Genomic DNA, 13,211 nt, shown 5'->3' with positions numbered 1-13,211 from the left:
TGTAAACATTTGCAGGATTCTCTATTTCCGTCAATAGCCATTTTATTCAGAGGCTTTTTTTTGTTACAGTCCTTACAATTTTTTTTGGAAACTTGCGAGGCTACGTTTCCTTGAAATTTTGTTACTAGTGGAACAATCAGTATCCATACCAGATTCTGATTGCTCAACGTATGCAGCAACTTGAGGGGAAGAACCACCCCCAGGATCCGGAGCTTCATTCATCTTAAAGACCTTGTATTATTATATACAAAAAAAAACTTACCTAACAAAGAAGAATATATTTAAAAACTACTCTATGAAACTAAATATAATGTAAAACGCTCTTTTTACAGTAAACATTATATTAGCAAAATAATTACAGAATACAATTTTAAACATTCTTTTGACAACGTCCAGCCAGAGAGAATAATAATAGAATAGTCGCCGCGTGACATATCTTCTCTTCTGCCAGCCTGCCCGCGCAGCCGAATACTTCCGGAAACGCCCGATGTCATCGGCTAGGATAGCGGCGCGTAACATCGGCCATCCTGCAAAGTGAATACCAAAGGTATTCACAAAAATAAATTTGAGAAAGCAGAACTGAATCGGATACTTATATTTTAAACATTTTTTTTTTTTTGTCTTTCGACCTTCAACCTGGATTCCGATTTGTTTACCTGTTGCCCGATTTCAAACAAATAGGACCTACTAACACTAATCAGAATGCTCATGGCTACAGACAGAATATGATCAGAATGCTTATGACTACAGACAGAATATGATCAGAATGGTCATGGCTGCAGACAGAATATGATCAAAAGGCCCATGACTACAGACAGAATATGATCAGAATGGTCATGGCTGCAGACAGAATATTATCAAAAGGCTCACGGCCACAGACAGATCAGATTAAATAAAATAAACAGTTACGCACGTTCGCATTGTCAGCCTGAAGTGTTGCGCCACCGATTTGACTTCACATGACTCCAGTCATTCCTGTCTCCAATGATTTAGTTTCTAAGAAAACACCCTCTCCAGTGAGCCAAGCAGCAGGCATAACGAAGTTTTTGTTATGAATGTCGTGAATCGTACTAATGTGCAGACATCAGTTCCATATGCATTCCCAACATATTTACTTCAACAGACGTAGACGTTGCCATGCTAACTAAAATCTGAGAATCTGGTAATTTTAATTTTGGCATTCAATGATTCATCACAGATTTATTCCGATAGTTCTCTTCACATTCGAATTCAATGTAACTTCAAATTATCATTTGTATAATCCCACTTCTGAATGTAAAACGCTCTTCTTACAGTAAACATTATATTAGCAAAATAATTACAGAATACAATTTTAAACATTCTTTTGACAACGTCCAGCCAGAGAGAATATAATAGAATAGTCTCAGAATAAAAACAAGCATAGAAGGAATCTAAATTACCCTCATATACTTATCCTATTTTTTCAAATAGGCCAAAACCGTTGAAAAGAACGAGACAAATATTATGTTGTTAAGGTCGGCTTGCGTACACTTTAAAATTATCAAATGGTTACCTTTGGTCCTCTTTATGATGCCGAATTAAAAAGCAAATAAAATGTCAAATGTGCCCACTTGCCAACCTCAAAACAATGTCACAAACGCGCCCACACAATTTAGTTACGTTATACTTCAGCGCGTGCTTTTCAAAAGTGGCTACATGTTTTGTAATATTTTTGTTGTTAATTTTAATAAATGCACAGTGCTGTTTAAATAAAATACAGCCCTACGAACAAGCAATGGCCTGCGTTATTGTAGGATGTAAATCTCATTCTTCTCGTAAATAAAATGAAACTGAAATCACCAGCTTCCATCGGTGAGTAAACAAAAAACCCAATATATTTGCTTAAACCCTCTACATAAGTGCAAAAAGTGTTATTAATTATACTTTATTATGCTGTAGTCATATTATAATCTGCTGTTGGCCATTCGATACAGTAATTATTAAGTATTTTTTATTTTTACCAATTTACGTAGTCGAGTTCAAGTGTTGTGCTGCATATTCTGTCGATAACATAGATGTTAGTATATTGTAGTTTACTATTTTGCATAAATTGCCTTTTACTTACAATATACGGTGGTGTACTGGTAAAAGCCACTTAGAAACCGTGCGCGAAGGCTGGGGTCGAGGAAACTATCTGATTTTCATAGTGTTTTTCATACAATGTGTTTCATTGCAGATTCCCCAAAGATGATGTTATGAGGAAAAAAAGGAACCCAATTGGCATTGGAAAAAACAGCACCGTGTTTGCTCAAAGCATTTCGGCAAAGTTTTATTAACATTGAAATAAGTTATCAAACATATGTGCCATGAATGATACCGCTGTGTTTTAATTTTACTGTCCCATTTTAGTAGCTTCTGTCAAATCACACCTCTTGGGTATCTTTTAATCCCTAAGAAAGTCAGAAAAGAACAGAAGGGGTGCTGGCTTTCTCCTAGACGAAATTCTTGCCGATTTCTTGTTTGTTACTTACAGCGGTTTCCATTCCTTCCGAAATTTCTAACATTTGCTTAATTTAATTATCTAAATGCTAAACCATTTTTGTGTGAATGACATTTCGGAAGGCATGAAAACTGCTGTAAATAGCAAATGAAAATTGGACAAAATTTTGTTGGAAGAAAGCCGGTAGTTCCATTGTTTATGTAATTTAACAGCTTCTTAACTAATGCTTTTATATACCCAGACTTCTTCTGGTACTTGAATACCAAATCAGGGTTTTGATATCTTTTTTTAGCCTTTATCTAAAATAGCAGCAATTTGCAGCGGTTTGTAGTTGACTGACCGAAAAGTGTTAATTTTAGCAGGTCTGTGAATTTACCATAGCCGATAGATAACGCATCTATCGATATCGATAAGATGTCAGATGAGATCGCAACACAATTAAATTTCTTGCTGTCTAAGACAGAGTACACTCAAATGTCATAGTGTTACTTCTATGCTTGTCATTGTTCTGAGAGAATAGTCGCCGCGTGACATATCTTCTCTTCTGCCAGCCTGCCCGCGCAGCCGAATACTTCCGGAAACGCCCGATGTCATCGGCTAGGATAGCGGCGCGTAACAAGAAGTAATATATACTTACAAACTTATTCAAGACTGATCACTTTTAACAGAATTATAAATTAAAATATTATTAAGAAAAAATATGCTCCCGCCACGATCAAGTTTCCCGCGTTTTCCAAGGAAAACTTTTCTTTTTCGACTATAGTATATACTGCGCTGTTTTTATGTGCAATTTTGTTAGTGTATGACGCGTCTATTTGTAAAACGTCATTGCTTTTAGTAGGGTATTTTTAATAGGGAATGTTTTTTTAAGTGTGTACCCACATTTTGTCATAGTCTATGTACACTACCTACCATTCAGTTAGCCTCAAATTACTCAGTATCATAGAAATTTAAGCTTCTTCCTTATATAGGTACCTACATTCATTTGAAGCTAACTGTATCTCAGACATGTTAAAAAAGGAAGTTCATTTTATTAATATGAATATAATTTATCCACAAGGTAGTCTGTCAATATGATGCATAATTCACAGCTAAACTTCTGAAACAATTTTGAGGATAATATTTGGTCTTGTGTCAGCTTGAACAAATAGAGAACACTTAAGAACTTCAGGCTGGTAGACATTAATTATTTTTTGTATAGTCTCTAAAAGTAAGCGAAGCTAATAGCCCACCTGTTGTTAAGTCTTTATCAACCAAATTCAATGTGGGTGAAACCATATTCAAAAGCGAGTTTACTTTTTTGTGAATTTGGCCATCCATCTCTCTTCAATTTTACCTGTTTAAGATAGTTATAGTTGTAAACTCAATTAAAACTACATAGCATGGTCTATACAAAAGCTTATAATATGCACAGTAATATACGCCTCCTGTGTTCAGGATTAACAATTTTAAATAAGTTTATAAATTTGTTTCAATGATAGTAGGCAATAGATGAAAAACAGTATTAAGTAAACAAAAAATAACATCAAAAAGTATTTCAAATATACATGCTTTTTTTTAAAAAAGTCATTTAAAGTCATTTAAATACATATTTTCTAAATACATCTGTTTCAAATATGTCACATATCCAACTGTAAAATATATATTTATGCCCAAACTAATTCTACAATATTTAGATATTTGACCTCTGTTTCAAATGAGACCATTACTATGGATATGTGAATGGCAAATAGATCTTTAGGGGTAATTGATATCATATTCAGAAAATGAATACAGACAATAAGCATTTTTATAACAATAAGTTCAGATCTGCCAATTACACCAATTACAGTAGAGATATATGAAAGGTTTAGATATAGCGAGAGTTTGTTATTACTTTTTTTTACCTGAACATAGCATAATTCTCACTTATAATATAAATGCAAAAGTAACTATTGTGCCCACCTGTTATGCTTTTATAGCTAATCATTAATGTCTCACTAAAATGACTAAGCAACATTGAGTACACTTCATACTAAGGTCTGTTAAACATTAGTAATTTACTTTAAGGTGGTAGCTCAAGGTCCATTTTCATACATTTTGTTTCGGCTTTAATCTGGGTAACTAAACAAGTATTGGCAAGTAAAGAAATTAAATTCACGTCTAGTTAGTGATTAGTTCTCGCAGTTGAAAGAAAAACGTAAAAATAATTAATAATCATGGATATTTCGGCCTTTAAAATTTAATATGACGAAATGTTATAGGCCGATATATCCATGATTATTAATTTTTTTTCAACTTATCACTAACTAACGTTAATTAAATAACTTTACTTACTGTAATGGAAGCTACCTAAGGATATGACACAAGATTTTAATTTGTAGTGAATCCTAACTGACTTGTAACTTATATTGTATTGTTTTACATTATAAGTTACAAGTCATTAAACCAATCAGTTGTTTGTACAGTGTAAACTTAAACTATAAGGAAGGACATAGGTTATCGCTTATTATGGGAAAATATATAGCAGGTTTTCATTCCGGACAAAACTCTAACATGGGCAGAACTGCATGCTAAAGTATAAAACAAAACTAGCATCATGATGAGAACAGTCCAGCGCTTGTCATCCCTTCAGTTTCTTTTTGAGACATTGGTACTAACATTAATCCAGGTACGGGAGGCTGCATTTCTAGGTCTCTCAAGTTATTTACCTTCATTTTAAGATCACTTCTCAGTTTATTAATGTCTATATTTAACTGTTTCTGATCAGCTTCGAGGAGGTTCTTTGTTGCTTCTAAATTATGTTTAATTAAAACGGATCCTACAGTCACCCAACATTTTTGCTGTGATTTCGATATGTCGCGCAATGCTTCTCTATTGTGATTTCTTCTTGCATCTAGCATTACAATTTCACGCCTATCCGACAATATTTCTTCAGCGAGCTTTTCTACTGAAATCAAATATTTTAGAACTTTTTCCTGGTCAGTATTCATATTGCCTACTCAACAAATTTGACAACATAAAAAATATACAAGTTTAGGCAGTGCTAAAAATCTGAATATCGGATTATGGATTGCTAACTGCTTCTGTAATGTTTTTTCTAACGTAGTGTCTCAGAACAATGACAAGCAACAGAATAATGCTTGTTATTGTTCTGAGCGTAGTGTTATGATATATTTTCCATATTTAAATATTATAATTCTCTTTGATCAACATAACACATGTACATATTAAAAAATTAAATTTTAATTCTATTTATTTTTTGTTTTTTTTTTTTTTTTTTTTTATATTTTTCCATTATATTGGGAAGGCAATGGCCCAGAGGTGAGAGGACCAAAGTACCAAAATTATGTATTGTTGATATGTTTTAGACTCTTCCTCAGAGACTCTACAATAATTGTCATATTCAAATGTTATCTTATAATCTCTTCCTATCGATGATTTCTAACGATTCTAGCTTTTAGAGAGGTTTATAACGATTAAAGAAAACTTTTGGGGAACTTACAGAGTGCTATACTGGCAACACTGGCTTCCGCTACTTCAACGGAAGTTCGGAATACGGATATTCTATCTGCGCCCCCGGACCGCCATTATGCATTTAATTTTAGCGTGGTAGTTGGTTAAACATAGTCGTTTTACTTTTTTTTTGGAAATTAATAGTATTTTCTATAAAATTTCGCAAAGTAAATTAAGTTCCAAGATAATATTATAAACGCTATATAAGTATCGTGATTCAATTTGCTGGTAATTTCTTTGTTGGTACAGAAACAATGGAGGGACCGCCAAGCCGAGGTTTCCGAGGCGGTGGACGCGGTGGTCCTCCAGGTTTAAGAGGACGTGGAGGATTTGACATGCGTGGAAGGTAAGCATTCTATTTTATTGTTTAAACCAGGCGCGTTAACTTAAGAGTTCAGATAAAGTTATTAAAATGAAATTTTATTTTGAGGTTATAATGACTAACGCGTTATGCATATAGGTCATTAAACTTACTCGAGATCATTTGCTTTTGTTCTTATTGTAATATCTTCTTTATTTGCAAATACCAAATATGGTTTTATTTATTTTCGGTGTAGCGTTCGTAAATTCAATTTTAATAATTTAATCTGAGCTCGTGAGTGATGGATATGGGATATTTTTGCACGCGATAATTAAACTTCAAAATATGTAATAATAAAGACCTGTTATTCGTGAAGTTTGGCTGTGCATATTATTGACCTGCTTGACATCCCTATTACTCGTTTTTCAGTTTCATAGAAACATATTGAAATTTGCGCCCAATACGAAATTGGCGCCGCACGCCGTTTTACTTGAGTGGGCGATCGGCTTATCCTACCTACAGGCAATTTTGTGTAGAAAAACTAATAAAGAATGTTGTATACAAACCTTAGTTCATAAACAGTCCATTTACTTTTTGTTTTATTATCGCCAATCCTAATAATTCTAGATAGTCACACTGTTTTAAAAAACAGACGTCGACCTTACATTTGACAGAATAATTTGAACTGTGAAAGTTAAACACATTGTATAGATTTTTACTCCTTCATTATGTAGTGTTTTGATGATTGTTCCTATTTTGGTATTTTCCATTTTCAGCCTTTAATGCTAAATATAAATTTGATATTGAATTACCTGCTTATTGCATTATCTGTCATTAAAAGGCTAATGTTTTGATTTGATATTACTGTTCTCAATGGCCCTCATACTTTTTCAAAGATTAAACTATAGGCATTTTGTATTTGTTTCAGGGGTGGTATGGTGATGAGAGGCGCGGAGGCCCACCAAGAGGTGGAGGTCCGCCTATGCGTGGTGGACCAAGGGGATTCCGTGGAGGCCCTATGAGGGGTGGTGGTGACAGAGGAGGTAGAGGCTTCATGCCTGGCCCCAAGGTCCAGGTCCTCATCCAGTACCAACAATTGAATCTCGGGGACCACCACCACAAAGTAAGCCTCTCAACCCATTAAGTAAAGCTGTTAGGCATTGCATCATTTGAACTCCCAGGTTTTGTGGCCTGACCTTTTTTTTTAATATTCAATCGTCCAACTCCCAAGTATACTTCTATAAAATCAAATCTCTCAAAAATATAACCTTTTGTTAGTAGCTAAAGTATCAACAATCAACATTCTTTGGTTGAGGGAATCGATCAGCAAATTCTGAAAATAAAATTTTAAAATAATTTTGAAGGGGGTGGCTTCAACAATAGAGGAGGAGGTCCAGGGGGCATGCGAGGGAGGGGTGGTAGAGGTCGTGGTGACTTTGGCCCCGTGGCGACAGAGGGGGCGTGGCATGCCCATCGCGAGGTAAGTTTAAAAATAAACTTTTATTATTTGTGTCTGACCTAAACAAATTTTTATGACTGAAGTAGAAACCTAAATTAGTTACACTTACACTTTTTTACTGAGTACAGTATTTTTTGATAAAATGTAAAAAAAAACTTAGTCATTATTATTTAAAAAAAGGTGAGAACTGATTTATCAATTCTAGAACATTATGATGATTGCATATCCTAGTGCAATCTTAAACTGACACTCTCCACTCCACTACGGTCCGATGCCACGATCACGGCCGAAGGCTCTGTGTGGGTTTACAGATGAAATTTCAGTTTCAATTGTGGTTGGGAGGTTCCTGTCGAAACTCCCGAGCCTGAAACTTCGATTGAACACAAATTCTACACAATCAGTAGTTATCAAGTAAATTCTATTACATTTTAGTCTTACTAGGCTTTTATTTAATTTGTTGAACATAAGCAATATATCCAATAAATGAACAATATCACAGTGATAAAAATATCAAATACCTCTACTGTGTTTTAGGTCGTGGTGGCCGCGGCGGACACGGTGCGCCTCCTGGCCCGCCCGGGCCGGCTGGTCCTCACCCAGGCCCGGTTGCTTCGGGGCCGGCACCCAGTGGTCCACCACAGGCTGCCCCGAGACCAGCACCTCCGCAGCACCAGTCTGGCGGCTTACCGGGACAAGGCCCACCATTTAAGCGCGGTGGCGGACCACCCCACGGCGGTCCAGGAGGCCCACCCAAACGCGGCAGGTTTGTAGTATTTTTCGTGTTGCTAGTTTGGTTGTCAAATACCAAAAAAATTAAACCTTGAGTATTATTTATATTTAATGTTCTTTGTGGCAATGGGTTTTGACGGGCCACGCGGTGGCGGCGGAGCTCGCCTACCACCCGCAAGTGGGTATCAGCAGTCTGTGCCACCACACAATTCTTCATTGCAGCTGAATGGCTATGGCCCTTCGTAAGTAGATTAAAGAATATAAACTTCAATTGTGTTTTGAACCGATCTGTAATCAAACAAGAGCTTCACTACTCTGTTTTGTAGGGTTTATGAAATGCCATACTTTCAAAAAAATTATCATATTTTTTATAAAGCAATCTAAATCTATTAGATATAGTTTTCTAGGTGAAATTGTTTACATTATATATTGAGATTTTAAAATGACAAGTATAACAAGTATTTCACATTTGTGAAAATTATGACATACACTTTATTTTCTGACTAACTGTGTAAAGTAAAAAAGAGACTCAAATCTCATTGAATATCTTCTAATAAAAAGCTAGACACATACAATTCAAATACATCTTAAATTTCAAATGTAAAGACCCGAATAATTAATTAATGTATAGTTAAATATGTATAGTATTAAGGTGATTGTAAGTCAATATTGTATAATGCAATATGACAATTCAATATAACATGATGAACCCGAGTTGTGATAGGAATGTGCCGTCTGATACATGCTTGACGATCACGCAACTTACTGATGATTAAACTTGAAGAAGTTTAAGATATATTTTGTAGGATTCTGTAAACTAATGAGATCCGTATATTTCCTATACAGACACACGGGGTATCAACCATACGAGGCTCCGGCGGCGGATCCTTACGCGCAACCTTCGTACAACACGCCTAGGTAAATACTAACTTGAAAGATTTTTGGTATTCCAGCTTTTTATCATTCTCAGATCTCTGTTGGCTAATTAAGGCTTGGAGAAAAATACATTGCATCTTATGCATGTGCCCTAAAATAAGAAATACTTATTTGCTTATGATGATCACTATCTAATCGATAGGAATTGCCGTCTGATACACAAATGCAGATAATTTAGATTCTGAATACTTAAATGAAATATATTTTATCCCTTTAGCATATGAACTGTGTGGTAATGATGTTGTTTGCTTTTAGTTCATATCAAGATAACAACTACTCGGCGCCTGCGCCCGCACAAACCAACTCTGGTTACAATTCTGGTGGTTATGGCTCTAATTACGGATATTCTACTGGTGGCCAAGGGAATTACGAAAATGACGGTTACAGGTGAGCTCTTAATCTATACTTATAATAAATCTGTAGAGAGGTCAATTCTGTACATGAAATATATTTCCAAAATAACTATCAGGGGGTGATTAGGGATCGATACTGATGCCAAAAATGCAATTAGTAAAATTTTTGTCTGTCTGTCTGTCTGTCTGTATAACCGTTATAGAAACAAAAACTACTCGACGGATTTTAACGAAACTTGGTACAATTATTTGTCATACTCCTGTGCTGGTTATAGTATACTTTTCACCACGCTACAAATTAATAGAAGACAGAGCAGTAAAGGGAAATGTTGGGAAAACGGGAGAAGTCCAGTCCATTTTTAAGCTTCCGTCGCGTGTGCAACCTTAATGGTTAAAGCTACGCAGAAATCATGTATGACGGAAATGTTCTCCTTAAAATTATGTAAAAATATCCCACGACAGCATATGTCTATCTTTTATGGTTGACTCACAATAACACGTGTAACTCCCGATAGCTTAGCAGTTCGAAGCTTTCTCATTATATTTGTCTACTCTTACGTTTATAACACTCTCAGTCATCCCTAATTAAAAAGTTAAAATTATTAAATATTCCATAAAAAGAATCATAGAAATCGGTATAGAAACACCAAAGTTATACATGAAATACGCTAATAATAAGCCATCACGCGTGAATACTGAATCATGCTATAAGCTTCCTTCGATTTCACCAGGATCCCATCATCAGACCCTGACAGGACAATCGGACCACCTGCATACCACCATACTTAAAAAAACATCCCGACAAATTGAGCACCTCCTCCATTTTTTAAGTCCGAAATCCACGCGGGCGAAGCTGCGAGCGGAAGCTAGTGGTTACTAAAAGGAAAATGTATTCAATTATAATATTACAGTGGTACTCAATTATTTGGACTAATTGTTGACATAACACGTTGGGATAATTGAAAAGATTTTCAGAGGGATAATATAGGAAAATATGTATGTCTATCAGGAAAATGTAGATTCCAAAAAATCTTTTTGTTGGTTTTACATTATGACAGTGTTGAAATGACTGTATAATAACCAATTAATTTACTGACAAACTTTAAGTGTCCAATTGCATTGGTGATAGTGTGCTGCGGTGTGCTGATATATGCATCAATTTGGTTACAGTGGCGGGCCGGGCGGGCCGGGGGGCCCGGGCGGCGCGGGGGACGCGGGCTACGGCGCCGTGGAGCCCGCGTACGGCGGCGCGGCGCCCGCCTATGACTCCTACTCACAGCCCTCCTACAACTCGTACCAGCAGCCGCAGCAGCCCTACAACAACTATGGTAAGTATAGGAAATATTGAACACTCACTATAAGTCACAATTTGTTTAGCAATTTATTTTTCTCTAGTCGATTGGTGTGAATGGTTTGGTAGAATGACGAAATATTCTATATTTCTATAGATTATTTAAAAAAATAGATTCCTTAGTACCATATTTACATACACGAGAGTATTTCACAATATGTAGTCATATGACCTTAAGTACCAGTACCAGTAATTAATAATTCGAATGTGTGTGAATAATCATTCCATACCTGTTTACTTTAACATTTAATCCCTAACAAAGTGTTTTAGGAAGAGATTGCATATAAGGACAGGACTGACTATTGCAACTCATTCCACTTGTAATCATTCTTTTGAATTAGTCCTGTAAAATAGTTAGAATATTTATCTATAATGAATAACAAATTATTTATATCTCATTAAAAATGGCAAATTAGTTCTGAGCAACAGGTATATACAAGGTGTTACATGATCAACTGAAGCTGGTCCATAGAGAATATCAATATGCTTCAATTTAATAATCTCTATGTACGTCGCGCGAAAGTGCGTAATTTACAAGTTTAAATTTGTATAATGTTTTATAAAAGTTAACCTTCCCACTAAACTTCGCAATTAAAGCTAAACTATTGGATCTACAGTCGTGATTTTACGCAGTTTGTTCTCTAAACACTGTTATTGCACCAGTAATTTGTATTAGTAACTTCGTTTTATTATTATTGAAGTAGATATTTATGGTTTTCAGATTTTTGTCATATCTTTAAATCACATGGATTTAACAGTTTCATATTTTCACAGCTGAAATAGACCATAGACACAATTATTTGATATAAATTTCCACTAGATACCGTTCCTAAATAAAGGGTTTGAACAGGCAGAGGGACATAAATTATCCAATAAAGGCTCCTACTGTAGACATAATGGTTTATATTTAAATAAGAAGTTGAATGGTAAGGTCGACTTTCATAAAACAAATTACACATATCCAAACAACTTTTTTTTTTTTCAATAAAATTATGCAAATAAATGTCCTCCAATGACCTGCTTTAGTAAGACACTCTATCATGTTCAATCTGTAAATGAAAGATAACAACAGCCCATATTAATAATAAGAGATATTAATTTTATTTGTTAGAATTGCATAAACCATAACAAATCATAGTTGTTATATACAAAACTATATAAAGTCTGTTCAATTTTGTAATGTAATAGAAATTATGACAAATTTTAAGAAAATACTAAAGTGGTAGTTGCAGTTGGACATTTTACTAATGCACATTCTACTTTCTAGATTCCTTACTAACAGTTTTCGAAATGGTATAAGTGTAAGTTATGGGAATGAGTATATTTAACAGTGCTTGTTGGATTTAGATATCCAAAACAAATATTACAATGTAGCATATTATGTCATTTGATGGCACAATCATATTTTTAATTACATTAGGTAAAGCAGTGATAATGTAGTACTTTTATAATTGTTTGTATTGCAGGCGGTTGGTGATCTGTTTGAATATAACAGAATAAAAATTACAAGTTTATGCCACAAAGTCAGTTAAAATATCTGGATGAATGTTTTGAAGCTAATGGATGTACAACTATGACACAATTTCGGCCATTACATGTTAGGAATATTTTGAATAAATGACAATATGAGACAAAACTTGGAATATTTAAAAGTGACATTTATTATGTGAAATATTACGCTAATTTAACCAATATATATTAAGTAATATTAAGCAATGGACTTTATATCAAAGTGAGATATGATTATTTCTCAAATTTTAGTGATTATAGTAGTAATAATTATATAAATCAGCGGAAATGACTAACGTGTCACTAGAATTACAATAAAGTATTGTAACTTTTTATCTTTACATTCACACATTCGTAATTATATGTTTTAGATAATAAGGAATTAATAAGGAATAAAAATATGAAATGGTACTGTGTTAATTTTTATTTAAATGTCTGGAAGGGGGTGACTGGAGATATGTGATTTTTAAATTCACAATGATTTTGATGATAGAAAAATAATAATTAACATGTCTTTACACCAACCAATGGTACCGACCAACTTTAACGAAGGGTATTAATATTTGAATTGTTTTAATCAAACATAGGTAAATATTCAAAGTAGATCATTTGAGACT

The 13,211-nt window shown here is 34.5% G+C and overlaps 2 protein-coding genes and 1 long non-coding RNA gene across 3 annotated transcripts; 2 read left to right on the top strand and 1 right to left on the bottom strand.

Moving 5' to 3' along the window:
• Nucleotides 1-5,037: 5,037 nt before the first annotated feature.
• Nucleotides 5,038-5,433, bottom strand: LOC119192137 (p53 and DNA damage-regulated protein 1). The gene has a single exon (XM_037445975.1). The coding sequence runs from the start codon at nt 5,431-5,433 to the stop codon at nt 5,038-5,040; it is 396 nt and encodes a 131-aa protein (XP_037301872.1).
• Nucleotides 5,434-5,983: 550 nt separating this feature from the next.
• Nucleotides 5,984-7,719, top strand: LOC119192138. Its single transcript, XR_005113581.1, has 3 exons — nt 5,984-6,302; nt 7,186-7,380; nt 7,622-7,719. It is a non-coding gene; the product is annotated as an uncharacterized LOC119192138 (long non-coding RNA).
• An 851-nt stretch (nt 7,720-8,570) lies between these two features.
• Nucleotides 8,571-13,005, top strand: LOC119192139 (annexin A7-like). The gene is made up of 5 exons (XM_037445977.1): nt 8,571-8,687; nt 9,292-9,363; nt 9,637-9,768; nt 10,905-11,062; nt 12,552-13,005. The coding sequence occupies exons 1-5, from the start codon at nt 8,572-8,574 to the stop codon at nt 12,560-12,562; spliced, it is 489 nt and encodes a 162-aa protein (XP_037301874.1). The 5' UTR covers nt 8,571; the 3' UTR covers nt 12,563-13,005.
• Nucleotides 13,006-13,211: the final 206 nt, after the last annotated feature.

Source organism: Manduca sexta, unplaced genomic scaffold (genome assembly GCF_014839805.1).
Source record: "Manduca sexta isolate Smith_Timp_Sample1 unplaced genomic scaffold, JHU_Msex_v1.0 HiC_scaffold_2394, whole genome shotgun sequence".
NCBI lineage: Eukaryota > Metazoa > Arthropoda > Insecta > Lepidoptera > Sphingidae > Manduca > Manduca sexta.
Note: the sequence above shows the minus strand (reverse complement) of the source record. Positions and strands in the feature narration are given on the sequence as shown.